This window comes from Sciurus vulgaris (genome assembly GCF_902686455.1).
Source record: "Sciurus vulgaris genome assembly, chromosome: 3".
Taxonomy (NCBI): domain Eukaryota; kingdom Metazoa; phylum Chordata; class Mammalia; order Rodentia; family Sciuridae; genus Sciurus; species Sciurus vulgaris.
The window spans coordinates 114,431,809-114,459,704 of NC_136463.1; the positions used below are offsets into that span (position 1 = coordinate 114,431,809).

At 33.2% G+C, this 27,896-nt stretch overlaps 2 protein-coding genes across 6 annotated transcripts in view; one reads left to right on the forward strand and one right to left on the reverse strand.

Annotated features, from left to right (window-relative positions):
- Positions 1-12,440, forward strand: part of MARCHF7 (membrane associated ring-CH-type finger 7) — a gene marked incomplete at its 5' end in the record, with an annotated part of 38,672 nt that extends 26,232 nt beyond the window's left edge. Inside the window, 4 exon segments of the mRNA XM_079131787.1 lie at positions 1,344-1,453; positions 4,224-4,337; positions 5,789-5,837; positions 8,452-12,440. Of these exon segments, the coding sequence (XP_078987913.1) occupies positions 1,344-1,453; positions 4,224-4,337; positions 5,789-5,837; positions 8,452-8,510 (332 nt within the window). The 3' untranslated portion in view covers positions 8,511-12,440.
- Positions 9,010-27,896, reverse strand: part of LOC306656497 (CD302 antigen) — a 144,602-nt gene continuing 125,715 nt past the window's right edge. For 3 of the 5 annotated variants that reach the window (XM_079131751.1, XM_079131750.1, XM_079131747.1), the window contains 4 exons: positions 21,520-21,636; positions 20,697-20,870; positions 19,407-19,433; positions 11,898-12,990 (listed from right to left, as the gene is read on the reverse strand). In XM_079131751.1, the coding sequence (XP_078987877.1) occupies positions 12,788-12,990; positions 19,407-19,433; positions 20,697-20,870; positions 21,520-21,636 (521 nt within the window). In that variant the 3' untranslated portion in view covers positions 11,898-12,787. Of the gene's footprint in view, positions 10,221-11,897; positions 12,991-19,406; positions 19,434-20,696; positions 20,871-21,519; positions 21,637-27,896 lie in introns of those variants that run through there. The other 2 variants (XM_079131748.1, XM_079131749.1) reach the window with 2 other exon arrangements.

Below are 27,896 nucleotides of genomic sequence, written 5' to 3' on the forward strand. Positions count from 1 at the left end.
AATTTTCTCTTTAAATATTGCTGCTATTTAAATAACACAGTTATATAAAAGTTTTTTGTACTCCTTGAAGATGGGCTACAGCTTACTTTGTTGAATCTCTAAAACCTCTTACTGCTTGGCATAAAACACTCAAGAAATGTGAATTGAATTTAATTTAAACCTCTTCTCAGTTATTCATGTAACTTACTCTAATTTAGGACATTTTTCATTTGAAACCCTGTTTAAAACAAGAATGGGGGGAAACTACATTTTTAATTAGATTGAACTATCACCTACTAAATTGGATCCAAAAGTTTATAATAATCAACTGTTGAGTGCCTATGAAACAAGTGTTCCCCTCTAATAAAAAGTGGTAAAATAGAAATAAAATTTTCCATTTTGACTATTTTTAAGTGTCCAGTTCAGTTGCATTTATTGTGTAATCATCACCACCATCTATTTTCAAAACATTTTTATCACCCAAGACAGAAACTTATACCCTTATAATAAGCAGTTAATTCCCCACTTCTTGCTTCCCCTCTTCACAGTCCCTGGTAACTTCTACTCTACTTTCTGTCTCTCTGAATTTGCCTAATGTAGATGTCACTTAAGTAGAATCATAAAATATTTGTTGTTTTGTATCTACCTTATTTCATTTAGCATAATGCTTTCAGGTTTCAGCCATAGTGTTAGCATGTATTCTTTTATAGACCAAAGGAACTGGGGTTGGTTGGTTGGTTGGTTGGGTTTGTGGTGCTGGGGATCAAATGCAGGGTACTGCGAATGCTAGGTAGGCACTCCACCATTGAGCTACATTCCCACTCCCAAAGGAGCTGCTGTTATCTGGACATGGAGTGGACCCATATTTTCCCCTCCTAGTCAGCAGGCAGGCATGTTTCTTAGACTCCTCAGGATCTTGAGTATAGGCTATTACCTGAAAAATACTGACCTGACTATAAAAACTAGCTGTTTTAGATGCTGTCATTAAACTGTTTTCATGGCATCATGTCAAGGTACTTAAGGAGGAGGTAGGAAGTACAGGTGACACTCCATTGCCTTTGTCAGCTTCCCACAATCAAAAGGGTATATGAGCATCAAGGAGAAGAAAACAGCAGAGGTATCTGAATAATGGGTGGATGCTTAAATATCATAGAACAGGAACTGACATGCACATTGGGTGTTGCAGATTACTATTTTAAGAGACATTACTAGTTTATTGAAGGAACATAATCTCTCTTCTCTCCCCTTTCCCTTTTCCAGTACCCTTCTTTAGACTTTCTGCATTTTAAACCTAAAAATTAAGAGGGGAAATGTTTTCAAGGTCAGTATAAAATAAGCTTTACTTGTCATTTAATTTTTACCAGGTTCTTCATTAGAGGCTGTAACCACCTGTGAACTTTGTAAAGAGAAGTTGCAGCTTAACCTGGAGGATTTTGATATTCACGAACTACATAGAGCTCATGCAAATGAACAAGTTAGTATATTTTGCCTAATTTGGTAAGTGTCTATTCTATGCTTAAAGGACAGCTCTTGAAGAAAAGATTAAGTCATGGTCAGAAACCCTACATTAAAATAGTAATAATATTCTTAACATAATTCTGCATTAGATATTTATAGTTTTTCCGTAACTTTTAAGTGAAAAACAATCATGGTACAGGTTTTTAACTCATCAAGATAAAATTTGTTATGCTCCCCTAAGTAAGCCTGAAAATAATAAAACCTAGAGAAGTGGTCCCAAAGTAGGCGAGCCAACCTTATTTCCCCAGAACTGTGTTTGAGATGCTTAAGTGATACAGTTAGAATAAAGAGCTCAGTGTCTTTCCCTACTGAAGGAAGACTCTGGGAGCAGAAGGAATGTGTTTAAGATTACAAGGGTGACCCTAAAGCCATACTATCAAAAGTGTGGTTAGTGTATTTGTTATGAAAAGATATATGTTGGCAAGGGAATGTATGAAATGCTCTTTCCTGTCCCCCATTTTATACTGAGGTGAGGTACACACAATATCAAAATCATTTTAAAATGCACAGTTCAATGGTTTTAATACATGTTAAAGTGATGTGCGACCATCATCTGTTTCATTTTGAAATATTTTCATTACTTTAAAAGAAAATCCTGTAGCCATTACCATTTGTTTCTCATTCCATCTCCTAGCCCCTGTTATCTACCAGTCTGTTTAATAAATTTACCTGATCTGGACATTTCATATAAATAAAATTTTACAATATATGAGGTCTTTTGTGACCAGCCTTTAATTTTAAAATAAAATATGGAAATAATGGATACTCTTTAAAAATCTGATTAAAATTATGGATCCTCCTTACAAAATACATAGCGCAGATTCTGTATATAATTTTAAGGAATTCCCAGATCTCTTAAAACTAAAAGTATTTGCTTAAGATCTTTAAAGAATGAAACATTAGTGGTTGATAAAGTATAACTGCTATATCTTATAAGTTTTATTATTTGTTTCTCTAATAAGCCAGTTGTCCAAAGAGAAAATCACTTTCAGCAAGAATCACTTAAATCCCCAAAGAGTCTGTGTATACAGCAGAGCATTTGTATTTTAAAGAATAGGGGAAAGAGTATATAGAAATATGGAAGAATGCAGGGAAAAGAAATAATTTTATCTTTTAAGAATGAGTAGGTTTCCAAAGAATTTTCTCCTACCATCTTCCTTCTTTAGATGTTCATCATTTCTCTTAATACCAATGCTTTGGTTTTTCATTCAAGGATGATTTTTATTGTTTTTGAAGCACTTTAATGACTTGCATTCTTACATAATTTAGAAGTGTTAGGAAATACTAGGTGGAGTCATTAAAAACAGTGGCGGCCTTGATTAAGCTTCCTGGCTTTAATTTGTTTGTTCTGTATGAATCATGGATTCTAGTGACTTGACAACTTCTACCCTCATTTTAAGTGAGTATTTTTATACAATTTATTTCCTCATTTTCTAGTGGCTTCAACTTTTGCAAGGTGATAACCATTTAAAAGCTTTGTAAAAATTTTCTCAATATATGATTTTTTTAAGTTAAAAATTAGCAAAATAATTAAGCATTTAAAGAACCAAAATTTCAAATTTCTTGAATGCTCAGTGGAATCTGATAACCAGTTGCTAAAAACAAATATTAAAAATGCACAATTATTAACTTAACATGATTTAATTGCCCAAAAAAAAAAAAAAAAAAAACAAAAAACAAAAAAAAAACACACAACCTACCTTTTCACTGTTAAAATTATAGGACAAATTAGATTTTTATTGTAGTGCTGGGGATCAAAGCCAAGGCCTCACACATGGCAGAAAATGGCTTTACCACTGAGCCAGATTCCTAGTTCTAGATTTTTAAAAACACTAAATTTATGACTTGTATTTATAGCTTTAAAATAACAACAGGGCTAGGGATATTGCTCAGTGGTAGAACCCTTACCTAGCATATTTGAGGCCTTGGAGTCTGTTGGATACACACACACACACAGAGTTTTAAACCGAAGGACTCTTTTTTATCAATTAAAATTTCTGTACAGATGAGTTACAGTGTTATCCTGTTAGTTTATTCTTATGTTTACTGTGCCTTTAAATTAATTATATTAGCTGGGTGCGGTGGTGCACGCCTATAATCTCAGTGGCTTGGGAGGCTGAGATGGGAAGATCTCAAGTTCAAAGCTAGCCTCGGCAATGGTGAGCCACTAAGCAACTCACAGAGACCCTGTCTCTAAATAAAATACAAAATAGGGCTGGGGATGTGGCTCAGTGGTCAGGTGAGTTCAATCCCCAGTACAAAAAAAAAAAAAAAAATTATATTACACATGAAACATTTAAACTACCAAAACAGGTATTAGTTCATAAGGTATTGCTTTTAGTGTAAATAAAATGTTAACTTGAGCAAACATATATAGCTAATGACTTTTTGTAAAAGGCAGTTTGTTATAAGCTTTATAAAAAAAACAAAGCATTCATTCTACAACGAATTACTTAAAAGTTAAACTTTTATATAAATCATTACATAAAGGAAGACTGAAAATAAAGAAGATATTCACAATTATTTGGACTCATGGAATTAGTAAAATATTAGGAAATTGTGAAGAGCAACTTTTTATTTCTTCTAATAGAATGGCACTGTATGCCTTACCAGAAATTGGATATAAATACATTTCCTCTAGTTTATCAGTGAACCATGACTATCAGTCACATTCTAATTTTTCATTCTCTGTTTTTCTTTTTCTCCTGTTTGCTTCCCTATTGAAGGCTGAGTATGAGTTTATCAGCTCTGGTCTCTACCTAGTTGTGTTATTACACTTGTGTGAACAAAGCTTTTCTGATATGATGGGAAATACAAATGAACCAAGCACACGTGTCCGAGTAAGTAATGTTGGAATGGGGAAGAGGGAGGGTGTGATATAGCAACAAGTATTTATTTGCCTTGGAAAGCAAATTATAAATAAAAGTATTATAGATTTAATGAAAATTGCTGTCTTCCTTACTTCTGCAACAAGCAGCCTAATTTTCTCATAAAGCTATTTAGAGAAAGAAGTAATTTTCTAGCTCTTGACAGTAATTGGAATATATTTCAGGGGACAACAAGGACAGAATTAGAAACACCAAGGGTAAATGTTTTTTAATATTTAAACAAAAAAGGCCCTTGTGTTAGAAACCTAAAATTGAACTCTAAAAGCCAAAAGAAATTAACTTCAATTTGTGTTAGTATACTGTAAAAGATGACTAGTATACTAATTTTTAAGTGTCCATATTTTAAATTAAGATATGAACTAGTTACTGTTAACTGTGTACACTACTAACCTAATAGAACATTTAGACTAGTTGTATGTTAGGTATTTGTAAGTTAACAATGCTGTTTGCCTCAGTGTACTGAAGGAAACATGTACTCTGCTTCCTGGGCCATTTTGTGTAGCAGGGTATGGGGTCTCTACTGTATCTGTTATTACAAAATCATTCTGAACACTTAATATCTTGAAATGTGTTCATAAATATATCTTTCAAACTATTTTTATATAAATGTTTACTGATTAAAAATTTAAATTTCATGTTAAAGTGTAATGTTTTTACTTTAAAAATTTGTATGTAATACTCCTTTAAGTTAAAATGCTTTAAGATAAAATGCTTTTATCATGAATATTATAAAAGTGAGTCCATTGAAAGATTATCATTGAAAAAAAAGAGAATAAACTATCAGAAGCAACATTCAGAATTTGAGCAAAGATCTCTTGACTTCTAAATACTTAGAAATCATGAGCCCTTAAGTTTAGTTAATGCCATTAAATGATTTCTACAAGTGTCTTGAGAATGAATAAATTGTGTAAAGCATATGTTTATAGAATTCATACCTTGAAAAAAGTTAGTATTATTAATACTGTAATAAGATTAAAATGAAAGTCATTGTTAGAATTTTTTGAAGTATAGAGTTAAAATATATCTAGAGCTATCAGATTTAGATAGGCATATTTGAATTCATTTTGTCCAATAGCAAGGTCTTAGGGGGTCCCCCCCACTTCATTTCATAATTTTAAAAAAATATTATATAAGAAGACAATACCACTGGATGAAATTATTTATTGTATCTGCTTCCAGTTCCAAGAAACTGGTTCCTACCTGACTGATAATGATTATATAAAACATTTAATAATAATGCCCTAAAAGTTATAATTTTTGATGTGGGGGGAGAAAGTCCCTCATTTAAAGGATTAAAAATGATGTTTGACTTTTTAAGTAAAAATGAATCTCCTATACTAATTCTTTCTTTAGATCCATTTGCAACATTTAAACTACTGTATTTCTTTCTGCATTGTTTCTAGTTTATTAACCTTGCAAGAACTCTTCAGGCACATATGGAAGATCTCGAAAGTAGGTGGAATTTCCCCTCCCCAGACTTGTTGAATTTACTTTTGCAAATTAAACCCACAGAACAAAACATAAGTATATATACTCTTTTCTACCAAATTAGAGCTTCATTTATAGGTTTCTTAATACCAAAATGATTGATCTTGGAAATATGGGCTGGGCAATTGACATTATTTTTTTAACAGCATAAATTATTTATTTTAAGTTATGGAAGGATGTAATTTTAACCACTAGCATTTTATTTTGAATAAATTGCTTTTGATCACTTCAATTTTAGCACTTGTAATAAAGTCATAAATTTACTAATCAAGGCATATCTCCCCCCGAATTTTTACTTTTTATTCAGCTCCTTTGATTATAAAATGTTTTCCTTAGTGTTGTACTTGGTTCCAGGAAAACAAGGGAGAAAAAAATCCTGATTCTAAGTCTATAACAAAAGCCATAAGGTGTTCTCTTCTTTGTTTAGGTCCTTGTGGACCTTTAATATGTAGGTACCTGCAATCTTTTTGTGTGTGTGTGTGTGTAGATAGACACAATATCTTTATTTTTTTTATGTGTTGCTGAGGATTGAACCCAGTGCCTCACATGTGCACGGCAATTGCTCTACCACTGAGCTACAGCCCCAGCTCCCTCCAGTCTCTTTTAAGACCATACTCCAGCATAAGGGCATAAGGGTTCCCAGGTGAAGGTATATAAACCCCAAATCTTCAAAGACATTTCACAGCCTGTCCTCCTCAAAGTCCTGCAATACCTCCATATTGTTTCATGCCTGGTGGGCACATGGGTATTGGTGTCTCTGGAACAATTCCTAGAAAATCCAAGATTACCCTACCCAGTCCCTGCCTATTTTACTTTTTCATCCAAAGCAAAAGACTCCCTATTCCAATATGCTCTTTGGAGTGACTTTAAGTGTGTATTCTCCATTTGATTACCTTATATACTCATCAAATTCTTGAGTGTTACTTGTATTGTGTAAAAGATTTTTGCCTTTAGACAAAAGTCAGCATCCTTTGAAAATAGTTTGAGAATTTAGTTCTCATTAAAAACCTTTTAATTTCTTGAATACTCTTTAGACATGGATTTTTGTAAGTAAGTATACTAATTTTAAGTTTTAAAAGGATTTGAGATAAAACTGGACAAAAAATTTTTTACCATTTTAATTAGTATATGTGAAAATAAAGGAATCAGTTGGAATTCATTTAATGTAAATTTTTTCTTTTATAACTTCTTAGTTCTGATCCCTTATATTGGCCATTATACAGGTCTCTAGTTTTTTTATTCTTTTAAAAATAATAATTTGTAATCTGTCAGATGTGATGATAAATATGTTTTAGTATGTTTTTCCCAGATTTCTAGTTTTTTTTTTTTTTTTTTTAATTAACCTCTCGTTTAGAATATGGTTTCCTAAAAATAGCAATATCTTTTTCCTACATGTGAGAGAGAAAAAAGAGGTGGAGGTGAAATATTTCCAAATTTAGCTATCAGTGAAAAATGTGGGTACTGATATTAATTACAAAGTACCAAAGTACTAACATTCTGAAGATTCCAACTGAATTTTCTTCTCCTGTGGAATTAAATAGAAAACACAAGAAGTTTTCTGTAAGGCTATTTGGTTTTTTAGTTTGGCATTCCTTTATTGATACAACATAAAATTTAAACAAAACCATAGGGCTGGGTATATGCTTGATGTCATTTATTAAAAAGAGATTTTATCTATAGTTCTTCCATACTTTAACTATGCTTTTCTTTGGATGCCCTTAAATTTTGCAGTATTAATACAAGAAAAGAGTACATTTTCTGCCCTTGATAATAAGAGAGGTGTTAAGTAGATGTTTATTTTTGCAAACTTTCATTTTCCTTCACATGTAAATCAGTTTAAAGAATACATAGTATTTAACTACATGTCCTTCCTAAAGACATTCCAGGATGTTTTATGTTAAATCTTGAGTCACTGATAACTCTTAAATAAACTGAGCTCAGAAATGTTGATAAAGTGATTTAAGTTTCTGACAGTTTAGAGACGTGAATAATCTCAATAGTAGTTCTTTACTGAATCCAAATCTTTTAACTTAGGCTGTGTCTATATAAAGCTTTTGACTTACTGAATACTTTTTTCTTGGCATTGTATAGACATAGCATTGATGTAAATTGCAAGAACACCCATAACCTATTATTCTATGTACATTTTTTTCCATTCTCATCGGATGCATCAAACATGCAGCGGTAATAAGCCAGATTCTACTCAGGTGTGTGAGAGGACTTGCCTTAAATTCACTTTTTCTCTGATATATATATATATATATCATTAGTTACTGTGAACACAAATTTATCTCAGAAACGTTTTAGAAGATACTCTTGAACCACATTTTTAAGCATTTTCATTTTTATAAAAACTGTATAACATCACAAAAGATGTGGGGGTGGGGGCATTGTGGATAGGCATCACTCACAATCAAGCCACCCTAACCCTGTCATGATAACTTACCATTTTGACCAAAACAGTATACTAAATTGGGATTTTAATTTTACAAGTCATTGCTGTTCTGGCTTCATATTTACACCTCCCATTCTCATCCCCCTTAAAATCATTCTTGATCATCCTGTTTTCTTTCAACAGCTTCAGAGGATGATTCTGAAGAAGATGGAGACCATAACAGAACATTTGATATTGCCTAACTTCATTTAAGACAAATGGATGATCTGTGAACAAGTGTTTATTAAAACTGGCAATTAAGTATGATTTAATTTTGTGGGGCGAATGCCTATTAAACATATTGACTATACATAAAATGAATATATACACATACATGTATACATGTACATATATATTCATTCTCAAGTGTTGCTGAATTAAAATTCTGCTGGACATTTTAACACTGGCCAGCAAATTCAATGTTTATAAACTGGTAATCAAAAGAATTTTTCTTTTAGGTGAGTGGGAAAGTATTACCCTTGTTTTCAATATCTAAGCAGTGCTCATCAACCCTTTTTTTGTGTTCTGAGTAGTCATATTTATGAAAAATGGTTTGTGTTTTAGTCTCTTGCTAGTGAGAAGAGTGGGACAAAATATGCTTTTGAAATAAAAATGTCAAATGGCACCTAATTAGTTTTCCTTTTAAAATGCCTTAAATTGCAGTCACATTTTTAATAATCATTTATTTCCAGTGTTTTGAAAAAAAAAAAATTTTTTTTTTAAAGAATGGGAAGGTTATGAAGAGCATTATATTAGGTTTCCAAATTTAATTTGAATTCTAATTCACTTAGCAATAAAACCTAATTTTTAAAAAAAGTATATAAATGAAAGATGTAGAAATGATGGATAAATTTTTGTATTGATTTTCAAAATGCAGATTTATATTTGATAGGCTATAGTATGTATAGTATTCCTTTTAGGAATATTATAGCTGTAAATTATATCAGAATTGCCAGTCAAATGATATTTGGTTAAAAAGAAAAACTGTTGCAATCTCAAGTTAATAGAATATTTTTAAATCCCACATTCGAAGTTTAAAACACTGGTTTTCAACGTGTTTTTTAGTGTTGTCACTTCTTTATAGATAAATATGATATAAATAACCTATTTGGATCCTGATCATTTTTAACTGTTTCTTGGTAATTCTGAGCATTTATTTGATGATTATTAATATTTTTCACTACCTTTGAAATTCAACATGAATATTACCTGTTCAACATGAATTGAGTCTACAGTGTGGTCATGAGTTGTGTGTATACTTCCATAACAATGTCTTTTTCCTCTGTCAACACCCTCAGAATACACTTAAAAATACCTTCAGGTGGTTGCAGATTAAAGTCTGATGTTATGGCAACCAACTACTCTTTTAAAATCTAAATAGAAACCATGTAATTTCTCAAATGTGAATGAACAGTTTGCCCACACTTTGTTGGTTGTATGTAAAACTTTGGCTCGAAATAAAGTGCATACTGATTGATTTTACAGTTTGAACTGTTTCCTTTTAAACTGCTTAAAGAAGACTTAAGACCTTGTAGCCAAGAATTTTATTAAAATTTCACATCCCAGTTCATACAACATGTTTCTAAAACATTTGCTTATCTCTTCCCTTTTGCATTGCCTACTTAAAGTAAAAGCACAAAATTGAAGGATGCCAGTTACAATATATTCTATCAGTCCTTAGAGATGCTTTGGATTCAAATATTATACTTTAAGTAGAATCCATTATGAAAATTGTCTTCTGCTTAATCCACAAAATATTTAAATATTTTACTTGAATGGCAGAACATATTCTATAATTTCCTTCTTATTTTTCATTACTGAAACAGCCAGTGGTTTGAGTCTCATGGTATTTTTGTAGTTCTATAGTACTTAAATATTGTCAGGTTAGCTTCTGCAGCTGTGTAAATTTAACACTAGAGGAATAAAAGAAAAATCTTCACTGGTTATCAGTTTTAAACTGAACAAAAGTAAAGAAATCATACATTCCTACAAATAATGCATATTCCTAAGAAAATGTAGTTTAAAGTTGTTCTTTGTATATTTCTGCCAAGCGTATAATGTTGGGGCTAGAGATCCTTGCCTAGCATGTGGTAGGCCATGGGTTTGATCCCCAGCACCACAAAAAAATAAAAAGTCCTAATCAAGGAGAAAGAAGTCATTGAAGAAAGCAAATGCCATGTTCTGAAAGTTAACAAACTTGCCTGTGTTGTTAATATTAAAAATAAATAAAGGTTTCAGTTATTTCAGTTATCTGCTGACCAATAAATAGATACAAAGACCTGTTAAAGATTACTAATTTTTTTTGGGGGGGGTGGTAAAGGGAATTGAACCCAAAGTACTTACCACTGAATTACATCCCCTCCAAAACTTAACATTTAATCACCAGGGACCTCTAGAAGATGCACTTTTTTGCTGTGCTGGGGATTGAACCCAGGGCCTTGTGCTTGTGAGGCAAGCACTCTACCAACTAAGCTATATCCTCAGCCCTACCAGGGACCTCTAGATTTGTTATAAAATGAAATCAAACATTGAAAATTAAACAGTAATTTAAAATAGCCATTTTTCAAGAGCTGTGTTAAATTGTCAAAATGTGTACAGAAAATAGTTGTATGGAAATTTAGTAGATTTTAGGAGCATCTCTGTTTAGACTTTGTGATGGTGAAAGTGTTCTGCAATATATGCTACCTAGAATTGGTAGCCACTAACCAACCACATGTGATTGGAGAGCTTAAAATTTTTTAAGCATTCTTTTTCTTTTTAACCTTTATTTATTTATTTATTTGTATGTGGTGCTGAGGATTGAATCCAGTGCCTCACACGTGCTAGGCAAACACTCTACTACTGAGCACAACCCCAGCCCCTAAAATGTTTCTTAACTGTAATTGAAGGACTGAATTTTAAACCATGTTTACTTTTAACTTAAGTAGACTCCTGTGGGTAGTGATCTAGAGATAGATCTATAGATCTGAAAGGTTTGGCAGAGGGGTGATAAGATTGGTCTTAGTTCTTAAGGGACTGATAGAATTGGGGTAGGAAGGATTCCTAGCTGATGTTCATTATTAGCACTGTTAATAGCCTATCAGTAATATACTAGATATCGCGATCACGATACACAATCTCATTCTTCTATAGAGCAATAATTATGAACATGTAATGCAACTAGTGTATTGACACTTGCTTTTTTAGTACCATGTATCTACACTATCAATAGTTTTCTGTCACCACTTTGTAGTTATGGAGTCTTATTAACAATAGGGCCATTAATTGTGATGTCATTAATGAGATTAGAGATGCAATGGATCTCCCTGTAAGAAAATCACTCCTTCCAAGATAATTGATCAGGTGAGGGTTATGGAGCGATTACTGGACCTTTCAAGTTAATACAGATAGTAAATACAGTTTCAAGTGAAATCTATACATTCTCTCTTTTTTGATACTATTTTTGAGCTGTAAAAAATGCTAAGGAAAATCACTTGTTTCAGCTTTCTTCTGTTTTTACTTTTGACTCCCAAATGTTTATTTTCGCCTTTGTCCTGAAATGTGCAATAAATGTACTGAAAACTTTATGCATCATCACTACAGTTGTACAGTTTTTTTGTTGTTGTTTTAAGTCTTGGCTTTAATTTTTTATGTCTTTTTTTTTCTCTGAATAGTGGAGGCATGAGTGATTTTTATTATTTCCATAATTTCACATCATTAAAGGATTAAATTTCTAAATGTTTTGGGAGCATAATACCTTGAGTACATAAAGAGTACATAAAGATAGGACAGCAGAAGAAGAATCCTTAAAGGGACACTATGATACCAGTGTTAATCACATTGCCAGCCTTCTCCTTCTCCTCGATTTCCTAGGTATGGCTATAATCTTTTGTTTAAAAAATTTTATAAAACTTTAATCATTTATGACAGTGCTAAATACTATTTGTGGTCCAAAATGATGTATCTGAAAACAATGAAACTGTAAAATTATGTGGAATATGGAGTGTTAGAAGATTTTCTTCATCTAAATCATAAAATACAATAGAGGAATCATCTGCCAAAGTAGCCACTATCAGGAATATTTAAATATATAGAGTCTACTTAAAAATCAGATTGATTCCCCAAATGACATTTATTAATAAAGGAGCAAGATTGTTAAAAACTAAATGGTTCAACTAAATGGAAGGGAAGATAGAGGAGGTAAGGCTGGATTATCAACTTTACTTCTTGGACATTAAGCTTTCCTTCATGTGAAAGTTTTTGCCTTTAAAGAGCTGGTTATAACCTATAAATTAGATTTAAGATCTTTCCTTTTGTAAAACCTTTAATAATGAACTGGAAGGTTAATTCTTGTCCTGATGAGTACATGAAAATATTGTTACTAGGAAAAGGAATTACCATAAAAGTTATAATTTTCAATATCAAGTTGTAAATGAAAATCTTGCCCAGGATTGCTGGGTCAAGGCATTTGATGTCAATCTGTTTGGACATTACCAAAAATTTAGTCAAATCGAACAGCATATTCATTTTCTTCTGCAACTACCAAAACACAGTCGTCGTCATAAGGTGATTGTGGTGTAGTTGAAAAAACTGTGGTGAAACCAGAATCAGAATTTCTTTTGTAGAGGTACCAAATGATAGCTCCCAAAACTGTCAAAATTACTGTGCTAGCAATCACCAAAGTTGATGTTAAAATGTGGTTATCTGAAAAAGAAAAGATAAAGGAATATATGGGAGATCAGGTTGCTGCAAGTACTGTATTTTGGAGAATACAGTGGAATTTAATCATGTAAGTATTGAGAATTTCCCATACTCAGGAGAAAAAAATTACACATTACTGTCAAGATTTAAATATCTTACTGTGAAAATGGCCATACTCAAAATTTCAAGTAAATATTGCAGTTTTCTTTGTACTAACAATGATAAAGTACTCCACAGTCCTGTTTATTTCTTCCTTGGCTTTTATTTTCTGAACTAAGACCTTACAAATTCAGCTACTGCCCTTTTCAGGAATAGTGGTATTTAAATCTCTGTTACATCAGTGGGGTACTTAATGGTTTGCCTTTTGAAGATTTAAGATTTGTTTCACAGATGAAACACCATAAGCTGCAATGTCTTCCACTTTTGTTACCTTGCATGCATCCAAATACTATATATTTGTGTATTCCTGAAGTTCTTTATGTATAACTTTGCTGTTCTTGCCTATTTAGAACCCTTGTAATCTTTCTGTAAGAATTTAGCTCATCAAACTGAGAGGAATTATTTGGTTCACTCGTTAGGAGGGAAATACTTTTGAGAAGATAACTATTATAGAAATGAAGAACTAAAAATGTGAGGAATTTTCAGAATTATTTTCTTTTTGTAGATGTGCCTTTTTGTGGGTGTGGGGGGTGTACTGAGGATTGAACCCAGGGGCACTTAACCACTGTACCACATCCCCAGTCCTTTTATTCTTATATATTTTGCCCTTTTTATTTTTTTCATTTTGAGACTAACTAAATTTCTGAGGCCTCAAACTTGGAATCCTGCTTCAGCATCCTGAATTGCTGGGATTACAGGCATGTTCCACCATACCTAGCTGCTGATGCACTGTTGATTATTTAAATATATGGATACTCATTATTTCAGCTTGTGCTTGTTAAAAGTGGGACCTGACAGAAATAAAATTGGTGAGGTAAATCTGGCCAAATGTCACTATTTTTAAGGTTGGGGAGAGCCTAATTTGTATTTTTAAAGTACTGACAAGATTCATTAAAAACATGGGAAGAGCAAATGTCCCCAACTGAATTATTTTTAATCCTAAAATAAGTGGACACAAATTAGCAGTGTTTGGGGGGTCAGGGTGCTATTATTAGAGGTAATAAAACCAAGAACTCTGTAAACAAAGTTCAAACAGGATTCTTTCATTGTTTTATCAAACTTAACATATCCCATTTTCAGCATAGGGCCCTAACTTCCAATGCAAATACTTTATTTCAATCTAGTAATGAATATACAACTATACATAATAAAGTAATTATACAGTAATTACTTTTGTGATTACATGGTCAGAGAAAACAAAAAGTAAAGGCATCATAATTGAGTGATTTATAGATTCAATCTCTGCTTTAACAAATCTAAAAAGATCTATCATTCTAAGAACTGGACAGCATCCAAGATCTGGTGGACACAGTAAGTCTAATAAAGCATATATTCTTGTATATGTGCTTTGTTTTTTCACATTATTCAAGTGACCAAATTGCCTTCAAGGCTTTTGGAGGAGCTGGAGAGGAGGCTAGCTGCACACTAATGTGGGACAAAGCTAATCTTGGGAAAACATTAGCAGTGTATTTTAAAACCACACACATGCACACATGAATAAAGAAAAGGCTATTTCTACATTAGAAAATCTGTCTACTTCTTAACGAAAGAAAAATTCCATTACTTACTTGACTGAGCCAATTGATATTGTCTAATACCTCACCCTCATTTTAAAAATGTAGCCAGGAAGAGAAATCTTAATTAGCTTTATAAAATTGAGAACTTAATGACAAACATCAGCATTCACTTCACTGTCAATTCTCAAACCCATGTACTCCATCTCAACCTTGCTTCTGAAACTGCTGTGGTACAGGTCACTGGGAATTTATGAAGCATAAATGTGTGGATGCTCCAAGTCAGCCTGGGGTATCTGCAGACTTAGCCATCCACCTTTCTCCTTGCTTGGTTCCCCTGACATTCTCTCACTTTATTTTTCATACTGCTTTTTCCTAATCTTTGTGCACTCAAAATTCTCCATGGTTGACCTCAACCAAGTCTTTTATGTAAATTTACAGGTAAGTGTGTATATAGTCAATGCCTCTAATTGCCCCCAAGCTCATTATTTTATCTTCTGTAAATGCCCACTGCCCAGTCATCCATATTAGGAATGTAGGCTTTATCCTAGACTTCATAAATTAAGGGATCATCATTTTAAGGCTAAAATTTGTCTTTTTAGCCTCTTTTCATGACCATTTGTCTCCTGCCACCTGTGTACCCTGGTTATGGCACTGATCATCCATGGTCCAAACTACATAATCTGCCTCTTAAAACTACATCCTTTTGTTGGATTAACTGTAGGTTTATTGAGTGCCAACCGTGTATATAACATTGAGTGAGTGAGCAGAAAACAACCCTTCACGTTAGTTAATGCTGATAATCCATTAACCTTTCCCATCTAGTGCCTGCTTATCCTTCAAGGTTTAACTCCTGGATCATTTCCAGAAACTTTGATAAACTCAGCTTGAGCAAACCCCTGTCCTTCATGCTCACCATGTGCATCCTAATATAGCCCACTTATTTTTTACATTCTTGCCAGGGAGACTTAATTTGTACTTAATTTGGGAACTCCCTTTTTGCTGTGCTTAACTATTAACTTGTGTCCTTGTTGCTTCAGCTCAGTGGCCCTGTTGCTACTTAGTAATACTTTCAGACTAAACTTAATGCCTATCTGTATGGCAGGCTTTAACTTTCTTTAGGTCTTCATTCTGCTGAAATGTGACCTTATCAGTGAGCTATTTGCTGGACACCCTACAAAAACAAAACTCAACCTCCATTCTCCATGCACTTGCATTCATCCTTAATCCTGCATTTTTAGTTCTACAATATATGTCACCAGCTGACATTCCAAATGGTTTGTTTTACCCTTCCCACTGGAACAAGCTTGAAAGCAAAACTTCTCTGCTTTGTTCATTGCTGTATTCAGTGACTAACTTCATTAGTTTTAAATTATATACACATCTTTAGGTGTATACTGCCAGATCTTTCCAACTATTCCAGACATGATCTTGAGACCCATTAGAGACCTACATGTTCTTCTAAACGTTTCAATTGCATCTTAAAAAAAAAAAAGACTCCATTTATGTATGCCGTATCAAAATGTATAAATGCATTCTTTTTTTCAAAGTATATTTGCACCTAGCTGCAAATTCAATCCTAGAAGATACATAATGAAAAAAATAGCTCCTGCCCTATTGCTCAACTCAATATCCATTTCTTGAAGTTAACTACTATTCTGCCTGTTTATAAATAAAATGATTACACTGCTTTTCTTGAATTTTAAAAAATTAGATTGTGAGATCCATGTAATCAAAGCTACCATCTTAAGTGTACAGTTCTTTAGCATTCAGTATGATTGTGTGCTACCATCCATCTATAGAACTGTAAAACTGAAACGATTTGACCAATTCCTACCTCACTCGACTCTGGCAAATATCATTATCATTTCTGTTTAAATGAGATTACTCGAAGTACCTTGAGAGAATGAAATAACACATTTGTCTTTTTTTTTTTTGTGATTGGTTGTATCATTGTAGCCGAATTCTCTCCAGAACCATGCTTATAGCATGTGTCAGAATTTGTTTCCCTTTTAAGTAAATGTTCATACATTATCTTCTGTTGATGGATCACTTGGATCACTTCCACCTTTTTGGCTATTGTGAATAATGCTGCTATGACATGGGACAAAGTCCCTGCTTTCAAACATCTTGGAATGGAATTGCTGAATCATGATAATTTGATTTTTAAGTTTTTGAGGAGTTGCCATGCTGTTTACCATGGTTGACAGCACCATTTTTACATTTCCACAACAGTGCACAAAGATTCCAGTTTCTGCATCTTCCTTACTAAGTCTTGTCAATTTTTTTTTTTTTGTTTTATCTTTTAATAGTAACCAGCTAATTGGCGTGAAGTGGTTCATTTCTTGACTTTTAAAAATGCTATACTTGAGTTGGCCATGGTGGTGCATGCCTATAAACCCAGTGACTTGGGATGTTGAGGCAGGAGCATTGCAAGTTTGAGGCCAGTCTCAGCAACTTAGTGAGGCCCTGTCTCAAAAAATAAAAGGGGGGCTGGGGAGATAGCTGTCGGTAGAGTGCTTGCCTTGTAAGCACAAGGCCCTGGATTCGATCCCCAGCACCCACCCAAAAAAAAAAAAAAAAAAAAAAATTAAAAATTAAAGGGCAGGAGGTGTAGCTTAGTGGTAAAGTCCCCCCGGGTTCAATCCCCAGTAGGCGCCCCCCCCCCCAAAAAAAAAAACTGTACATAGTCTTCCTATAGATGAACGAGATATAACTTCCATATGCCCACACACTTAACACTTTCCTTCTGCATCACAGCAAGCCCTACAGAGAGGAAATACACGTGGTATTTTTGAATACAAAGGACTAGGGTCCAATATTTTATTAGTTTCTTTTTTTAAAACAATAGTAAAGGCAACCTAATAAAACCTACGGGCAAAACACTTGAATGAGCATTTCACAAAAGAAGACAAAAAGGTGCTCAGCATCAGTATCAAGAAAATGAAAATGCAATAAGAGCATTTTGCTTTGGGGAATATACTCAAATTGGGAATGTATGTCCCCAAGAGGACATGGGAATGTTTGTTTATAAGTGGCTGTATTCATATTATATTAGTTGCAATGTACAAATTCAAATATCTGAAAAGAAAATGGGCAGAATGAAATTTATAAAATACTGTGAAGCATTTTTTAAAATATTGTATATGCTCAACAACAGACAATTCTAGAAAAAGTCCTCAGTGAAAAAAAAAGTCGGAAAAAGGTGCATAAAGAAAATATGTTAAAGTTTAAGAACAAGCAACTAATCTATAATAACAAATCATAACTGCTTAATCACCTCTGGGTTGGAAAGGTAATAATATTGACATTTATTAGGAAGGTAATGAGGGAACTCTGGCGGGCGACACAAATGTTGGTTATTTTTTTGTTTTGTTGTGCTCGGGATCAAATCCAGGGTCTAGCATGTTGGGCAAATACTCTCTATGGCCCTGGCTATATTAGTAATTTTTTTTTCTTTTCTTTTTTTCTTTCAGGACTAGGGATTGAATCCAAGGGCATACTACCACTGAGCTATACCCCCAGCCCTTTTTAATTTTGAGACAGGGTCTCACTAAGTTGCTTGGGACCTCACTAAATTGCTGAGGCTGGCCTCAAACTTGTGATCCTCCTGCCTCTGCCTCACAAGTCACTGGGATTACAGGCATGTGCCACCATGCCTGACTAAATGCTGGGTATCTTAGCTTGTAGTTACACTGATAGTACATAAATATCAAACTGTACATGTGAGAGTTGTGCACTTTACTCAATTATACTTCAAACTGATCATTAAAAACTATCCAATTGATGAAAATCCACACAAGTTTCCTAACAGGTACTCACATTGCTACTGGGAATGCAAAACTACAGCTCCTACAAAGATCAGTAATCATAAAAGTTGGGTTCATTTTTTAATCCAGCAAGTGCATATCAGGGAATCTATAGATAAATGTGTATTTGTGCAAAGTTACTTATTGTAGCATTGTTTATAATTGCAAATGTCTGGAAACAACCAAGTGGAAGTTTGAAGCTGGTTCAATTAGGTATGGAAGCATAGGTAGTTGTAAAGATAGAAGACATCTATTTATAGGTGATGATATGGCAAGGACTCTACATCAAAGGGGCAAAATAAATCATATATCAGTTTGCTTACATTAGCAAACACACACACACACACACACACATAAGAAGGTTAAAGAAGAAACTAAGCAAAATGGTGTCCAATAAAGGTAAAGATATGAGAGGATGGAGGCAGTATTTGCCTTATACATTGGATTTTTGAATCACATATTACTTGTCCCCTTTTTTAAAAGAATATTTAGTAAGCCCTTAATATGGGTGCTTCATGAATTCCAATTACAACTAGGAGTTAAGACATTTTACCAAAAGATGCAGTCATATCCCACAAAAACACACAATGCAGTTCCATGGGAAAATAACAATTTGGTGTTTAAAAAAAAAAGTTCATTTCCTATATAACTTGTGGTTACCATATTTAAAATAGCCACTCTTATTAAGCTAAAATAATTTCTACATTTTTTATAAAATTCTGTTACATAGCTTTTTAAAATCTGTGGGGCTGGGGAGATAGCTCAGTCGTAGAGTGCTTGCCTTGCAAGTACAAGGCCCTGGGTTCGATCCCCAGCACCGCAAAAAAAAAAAAAAAAAAAAAAAGGCGGGGGGGTCTATGATGGTATTTTAACATGCCAGAATTTAATGCCTTTTTAATTATGGGAAAAAAAAGTTTAAGACCAGAATATAACTTACCTGATAAATGTTTCTTGTTATATGGGACTGAAATACAAAAGAAAATTAAAATTAAAAATTTACTATGCTTTATTATAAGATTAACTTTAAACACTTACACAGTGTTAAACATGAACACCATTAGTTTAATATTCCTATTCTACTGCTTTGTCACTGGTCTCTGTTATTAAATGTAGCTCTTAAAGACAGATATAAAGCCCTAAACAAAAGGCATCAACTTGGTTGATGGAAAAAGAATAAGGGAACTTGAGAAGACAGAGGAAGGAAATAAAGAGAATTCTGGTGGAGAGTATAGGAAGAAAAGGTAAAATTAAACACCATGACCTTACCTTGTTAGTATGGATTTGCTATTTCTGATGTTTATCATTTAATTAAAAATTTGTTTTATACATCAGTGCCCTGAAGTACAGTATGTAAAAAGAACTAATTTTAAAAAATCAAATATTTAAATTCTGTGACACTATGACATTTATGTACTTAAAATAAAACTAATTATATTCAAAGACCCTGCTGTAGTACATCAAAAAATGTGTAATTTTATATGTTAAAAAAGGAAATAACCAGAGCCAAATGTCTGAGTTTTGTTTATAGTTAAAGCAGGAGAGAATACTAAGGATGCAAAATGGGGAAATGTCTGTCTTGTGTCATTTTTCAACCATCCCAAATTCATATTTTGGGATTTTAAATTTCTTTACTGAGAAAGGATTTATTCTCCAGAATTTAGAAGCACAAACTTTGTACAATGTTTAACAAATAACATCAGAATATTGTGAAACAGGACAATTTTGTTCACTAAAATTCATTTTAATAAATCAGAAGAAAATTTACTATTTTAATCTAGAATACATCATGAACTATGATGTAATTTCTCTGTTTGCCTAAGTGAAGGGTGTTACTTCTTGTAAAGAATCTAATTCCCTGTAAAGTAACAGAATTCTGCGATTATACACAGTTATCCTTCATCACTGCTTCTCAGTCACCACTGCTGCTCAATCAAATCACACAACAAAATGTTATGGTAATTCTTTTGAAAAACAAGATATTTTTGATCTCTTGGAATCTTTAAGCAGATAGAGTTCAATTGCACCTGGTTTGCATAATCTGGCCCTGCATCTGAAATGTAATATTTAATTTCCAAGCGACTTAAGAACAAACCACCCTACTATATTCTGAATTCTCACCCCATTTATTTAGTGAGTAATACTAATCTCAGAAAAATATTGTCTGAAAACCAACTTTACTTTTCCCACCCCTCTTAGAATGGAAAAAAAGACATTCAATCATACTTACTAGCTGCTTTACAAAGTGTTCCTTCCACAGAAGAAACTTCACAATTTCCTTTCTTCCATTCACCTGTCTTGGTGTGGAGAAAACCACAGGTGTCAACTAGATCCTCAGCATCTCCGTGGTCTTCCCATTTATCAAATGTCATATTTGAACTATCAAACCACTTGAAACTTGCATCTGTCAATTAAGGAACATTTTCAACATTATGACAGTTTAAATATGTATTAAAGCCAAAGAAAAATATTTTGGATTGAAGGAAGAAAGTTATGTAAAGTCAATTTTAGATATTAAATTTTTGGATTAAAAATAGAAAAAGGAGTATATTCTCTATGCAGCCAAATCACCAAAAGTATTTATTTTAAGTAGATTCTGGGAAAGGTTCCATTTTGTAAGGAAAGATACACTGTCATGGGAAATTTTTTAAAGTTAAAATATTAATAGTAACCTTAGTAACTTCATTTCTTTTGAAAATGTTTAACTATGTCCCTTCCAACTTTCTGTAGTGACAAAATATACATTTACATTATATAACATAAGGATAATTTACTCTAACCTTATCCTATTAACTGCTCTCAACTAAAATTAAGTTTTATGACTGCTATATTACAAAAATACTGAGCCTAGAAACATTTTTATCCAGAAAAGAGGATCGACTGTCTCATTTGTCAAACACATCGAGCTACTTAGGAGAATGCTATGGTACAAGTCATAGGTGCACATTGAAAATGCAATACCTGGAGGCCCCAGGAAACATCAACTTAATCTAGAAAACTGAAGAATCAAAAAGCCCTAAGCTTTACTAACATAGAAAAACAGTCACACTTACCATCTGTATCATAAAACATGCCTAGGAGGATGTCATCTGGGCCTTTCCATTGCTTTTTGAAAGTATTCAGTATAAAAGCATTTTCTTCTTCATTATGTATGCTTATCATGTCTGCTCCTGAAATTATTTTAAGGGGGGAGAGCATGCTCAAGAATCAGTAAAAATTACATGAGGTTTAAAAATTATGAGCTGTATTTTTTTCACCATTACATCATTTAAAAGAGGCCTTATGGACAGGGGACAATAAATTTAACTACAGGACAAAAGAAAACTATAGGGCCCCAAGTCAAAACATATTGTTAAAAAGGAAAATCAGAAATTGGAAACCTATAGCTCTATTATGAATATTAAAAAAAATTGCAGGCACCTTAATAAGGAAAAAAAATTGGTCTCAGAGTGTTAAAAAGACAGTTTGCCTTTCTGAAGAGAAATATAACACAAGAAATGTGTGAAAACTCAAAATCTTGTAGGTGTGGAGGCACACACCTGTAATCCCAGCAGCTCAGGAGGCTGAGGCAGGAGGATCTTGAGTTCAAAGCCAGCCTCAGCAACAGCGAGGCACTAAGTAACTCAGTGAGACACCCTGTCTCTAAATAAAATAAAATACAAAATATGGTTGGGATGTGGCTCAGTGGTTGAGTGCTCCTGAGTTCAATCCCCAGTACCCACCATGCCCCCCCCAAAAAAAATACTCAATCTTGCTACTAAAAGATGAAAAAAATAAAATAAGCAGACTTTCATGTTTGCAAATTAAACAGTTCTGGCTTTCATTGTAGAAAAATAGGAACTAAAAGCAGTATCAACTTTTTGGAGACAATTTGGCGATATAGGCCAAAAACTCTAAAACAAGCATATATTTTTTGATCCAGCAAATCTTTAATCAATATATGCTAAGATATTCATTGGCTCCTAAACAAATAGGCAAAATCATTAATCATATGTTCATCAATACACAAATTTTTTTTCACAAATCACAGGCACAATTATTACCTGTTATAACACTGAAAAATCAGAAACAATCTAGAAGGATAGTTACCATAGTCCAGAAGCATAGTTACCAAAATGTTAGCAATGAGTACCTCAGAGTAGTGCAGTTTAGGGTGATTTTTTCCCTTTTTTTTAAAATTATTATTTTTTTAGTTGTCAATGGACCTTTATTCTATTTATGTATATATGGTACTGAGAATCAAACTCAGTGATGCACACATGCTAGGCAAGCAATCTGCCACTGAGCTACAACCCCAGCTCCTAGGGTGATTTTAATTTTTTAAAATTTTCATGTATGTTTTTCTATAATGATCATGTCTTAATTATGTAATCATGAAAAACTTTTAAAAGAAAAATGAGACTGACCTTTAAAATACTTAATACTTTAGACCACAGAATTCAGCAAGATTCTGAGTCAGTTCACCTTTTAAAAACTTGATGACTTTTTTTATCAGCTCTAGCTCCTATGACCTGTCTATTAAATGTCACATAGACTTTAATCTGTTTTACCCTAGTACTTACTGGTGAAATGTGACCAAAACACCACTCAAGAAAAATCCTCAGGAGAAATATTTAACTAGGTAATAGTTTAGGCTTAAGTATCCAGAGAGGAGGAGTTTTTATCCTTTTCTTTGACCTTGTGGCGGCCACTGGAACTTCAGTGATTTTTATGTTGTAATCTAATTAAATGTTGTACATACTTAAATTATGATGTCAGGCAAATAAGACACACTTTCATTTTCTTAAATGACAGCATAAATCCCCAAAGAATGCATGTGCTCAATGCATCACCAGTGACACTATCTACTGAGATGTAATTTGGGTTTTTAATTCTTTTTTATGACATATGACTAAAAGGAAAGAGTGAAAATATAACTTGTTATAAAGATAAACGTTATAAAATAAGATACTTTAGCATCTCACAATTATTTTCCTAAATAATTAATTAATAAAAGAGAGAAAATTAGCACATTGAGTAAAGTAGCACAAAACACTGGGAATAGTATAAATGTAGCTATCTGCAGCCCAAAAAGTAATAAGTGACTTATTTTCCATACTCCCAATGGTAGGTCTAAGAAATGATTTTGTATGACTGTGAAGACTTTTTCCAAATGTAAAGATTTTAGTAGTTTTTTTTTTCTTCATACATAGAGAAAAAACAATTCGTGTTGTGCCGCATTTATTTCCTTCACTCCAACACTTGACACGGTTCTGTTGAAAGATCATCTTCCCTCTTGGGGGCCATAAGCATGGCATGTCTTCATGTGCAGTTGCTTTTAACTAATAATCAATATGTCCTTAGATTCAGATTATAGCGAATACTGGGGAGATTTCATGGTGCTGGGACACAAAATAACATAAAATAAAGTTTAATATTAATACTTAGATGAAATCACAAATAAGCAATTATGATTTGCTCAAATTTGTAAGGAGCCTGTGATTTCTTTATATATAACTCTAAAAGTTATATATAGGTATATGAGAATGTATTCCTCTGAGCTTTGATGTGGTGTTTGGTCTTCATTGCTTGCTTAGTGTTTATGATTAAGCTTAAGGACATTTTTCCCACTTAAAAAAATAAATAGGTTAATCATAAGTACAATTTGTATTCTTCCTATGTCTAGTCCTTTAAAGATCAAAATAGAGTTTTAGTCTGCCATTAAGTACATGAAATAGAATAAATATTAACTATAAACTGATTCCCCTATTTTGTTAGGAATAACAAAAACTTTTCACTGATAATAACTAACATTAGAGTTCTTGGAAAGGGTAACTTCTATAAAAACTTAATGACATATTCTTTCAGGAAAATTAAGACTAAACGCAGCCTGGTGCCCTCTACCTTGATGGGAACTGGGTTTTTTTTTTTTTTTTTTTTTTTTTTTTTTTAAGCTATCATGCAGTAAGAACATGTTTCTTGAAAAAGATCATTAATTATATACTCTTAAAGATTTTTTTACTTAACATTTCATTGTATTAACCATGAAATGATGTAATCGATACCAAAGAAAAAACATACAAAAAGATTCTGTGAATAATAAAGATTCAGATTCAGCCTCAGAACACTTGGTGTCTCTGTGTGCTGTTTCTCCACCTCCCCAAAGCCTCCCATCCACCCAGGACCCCCCACTGCTGCTAGGGCTGGACCCCAGCACTGTTGATCTACTCTACTGTTCTACTAAACAAAACACTATCCTTCTTAAAAATATGTAAGTAATACTAACTAAATTTAGCTAGCTTTCTGATTCATCTATGAAATGTGTATTTCCAGAGTAGAAGTAAATGTATAGGATTATCAAATACACAGAAGGAATATTAGCCACATATGAAGAACTTTAAAAAATCAAAGTATGACAATTTATAATTTTGTGTGCATACTAGAGATTGAACTGAGGGCCTCATGCATGCTAGATAAGTACTCTACCACTACACCACACTTCAGCCCCTAAATTTGTAAACTTTTAAGTAGAAAAAAAAGACAATTTTATTTAAGTATAAGACATTTTATGGGGGCTGGGGAGATGGCTCAGCTGGTAGAGTGCTTGCCTCACAAGCACAAGGCGCTGGGTTCGATCCTCAGTACCACAAAAAAAAAAAAAAAAAAAAAAAAAGACATTTTATGAACAGATTTGTATATACTATGTGAAATTCCTAAATAGCTACCCTGCTATAAGTAGAGTTAATGGACTTTTAAATATAGCAATCAAAACTCAGGCCAAAGAGCTAGGGATATAGCTCATTAGGAGAGTAATTTCCTACCATGTACAAGGCCCTGGCTTCAATTCCTAGCACTGAGAAAGAAAAAAAACAAAATATAAAACACACAACCTTCAGGCCGCAAAGTTATTTGGTGTTTTTAATTCAGTTTTGCTTGGTATGCTAAAACAATAATTATGATCGACTACCTTTGGGTCATAGAGGAAATAAATCAACACATTCATTTTGCTTCAGTATAGTCCAACAGTTACTTAACTAAGACAAATGTTAATGCTGACAATGAACTTTGATCTTCTGGGTCATACAAGCTTATAAGGATATAGGAACATGTTTTCTTGACTCCCAGCCTCAATATGGCTTGTAATTGAAATATATTCTTATGTCTAAATATAACTAATAGAAATTTTAAAAAAATTTTTGTATGTGGTGTTGTGATGAAACCCAGTGCCTCACACATGCCTGCTAGGCAAGTGCTCTACCACTGAGCTACAATCCCAGCCCCATAGAAATTGTTTTTTTACTTATTTTAAATTTTTTTTTATTTTTACAGACCGCATTTTGACTCACTGTACACAAATGGGGTACATCTTTTTGTTTCTGTGGTTGTACATAATGTAGATTCATACCATTCATGAAATCATACATGTACATAGGGTAATGATGTCTGTCTTGTTCCACCATTTTTCATACCCCACCTCTCATTTCCCTCTACGTTATCTAAAGTTCTTCCATTCTTCTCTCACCCCCCCACCTCCACCCCCATTATATATCATCATCCACTTTATCAGGGAAAACATAGAAATTGTTTTTAAAAGAGAAAGGACAAAATAGTTGGAGAGGAAACTTCATTAAAGAAAATCTTGTAAGGGGCTGGGGAGATAGCTCAGTCGATAGAGTGCTTGCCTTGCAACCACAAGGCCCTGGGTTCAATCAAAAAAAAAAAAAAAAATCTTGTAAGACCAGCAAAATTGCTATTTTATTCAGCTGCCTTGAAATAAAGTAATATTGGCAAATTTTATCTTTTTTTCTAAGAGCCTATGCTGTACACCATTTGATAGCTAAGAATTTTCCAAGGGAAAATAATATGTATTAACTATGTGAATTAAAAACTATATTTGCTTTCATTTTCTCCTATAATAAGTATGATTTTAATTAAAGAATCTTTAATACAATTTTTAAAAAAATATTTTAGTTGTTGGTGGACCATTATTTTTCTTTTATTTATATGCAGTGCTGAGAATCGAACCCAGTGCCTCACACGTGCTAGGCAAGCACTCTACCACCCCAGCCCTTTAGTACAATTTGATAGGCCTCTAAAATGTTATATTGGTGAGTTGTTGGAAATTGTGTTTTTTTAGGTAGAGGACACTTCTAAATGCTGGAGTTGTGATTATTATTAAGAAAACACGTAAATGATCAAGAGATTTTAGGTTTCACAGTCATGAAAACTATCTTTAGTAAGACCCAAAGACTCTTGAGTCACCAGATCATATATTTTAGTTGAAAAGATACTTGCTCACAGCATAGTTTTAGTTTGAATTAATGACGGTGCCAAAAGCCAAAAGCCAAAAGCCAAAAAAAAAAACAGGAATTGCCTTCACTCCAAGAACACCTTTAAAAACAGGTCTGGGTATATCAATATAGCTCAATAGTAGAGTGTATGCTTTGCATGTGCATGATCCTGGGTTCAATCTTCAGCACCATAAAAAAAGAATTTTGCCGGTTCTGTGACATGTACCTGTCATCTAGCTACTGGAGAGTATGAGACAAAAGAATCTCAAGCTCAAGGCCAGCCTGAACAACATAGCAAGACCCTGACTCAAAAGAAAAGGGGGGGGGGGCATTTTTTTTATCTAAAATATTTCACAATGTGAAATTGAGTATATATTCTAACTGGCAAATAGCCCTTTTATCTTATTCTTACCAGTCTCACTTTGTGGGCTTATGTAATCTGACTTTTGCCCACATTGCATGCCTCAAACAGCACTCTTGGAATAGAATAACAAAAGTGATGAAGAATTTTAAGCCTAAAATCCAACAGACCTAGGTATATTTTTATAACTCTACAAAATGATAATTTTAACTAATTTACAAATTACGAAAATGAAATTCAGGGAAGACAATTTGCCAAGGTACTGTGTGTCAAACATTAACCTTGCTTTTAGGAATACTGTTTTTACACTGAGTCAAGGCTATCTTTAAATTGTAGGCTAAACCTATGGATTGTGTTATAGGATTTAGATAAATTGATACTATTTCTGCCTGGAGCTTAGCTCTTGCCATTTATCATATATCATCATCCCCCTTCAGATACTTTTGCTCTACTGTTCTTGGATATTTAGCAAGAGATAAGTTATTTGTACTAGTTTTCCTCAATTCCTCTCTTCCTATTTTTTTTTTCTTAAACCCTCTTCACTCAGTATTTTGTTTCAAACACTCCACAGAGATTTCTACAATCCAAATTCTAAATGACATGTAGATGATTGTATCTAGTGATCAGTTCCTTGTTCCCATCCTACTTAACTATCAGCAGCATTTGGCAGAGCTGACTATCTTCTTTTTGAATCACCTTATTCTCTTGGTTTCCAGAGGTTTGTCCTCTTAAGGCCTGGTCTCAAAGGTCCCAGTATGTCACATGAGCTGCATTTAACTGGGTAAAGTAGGTCAAAGAC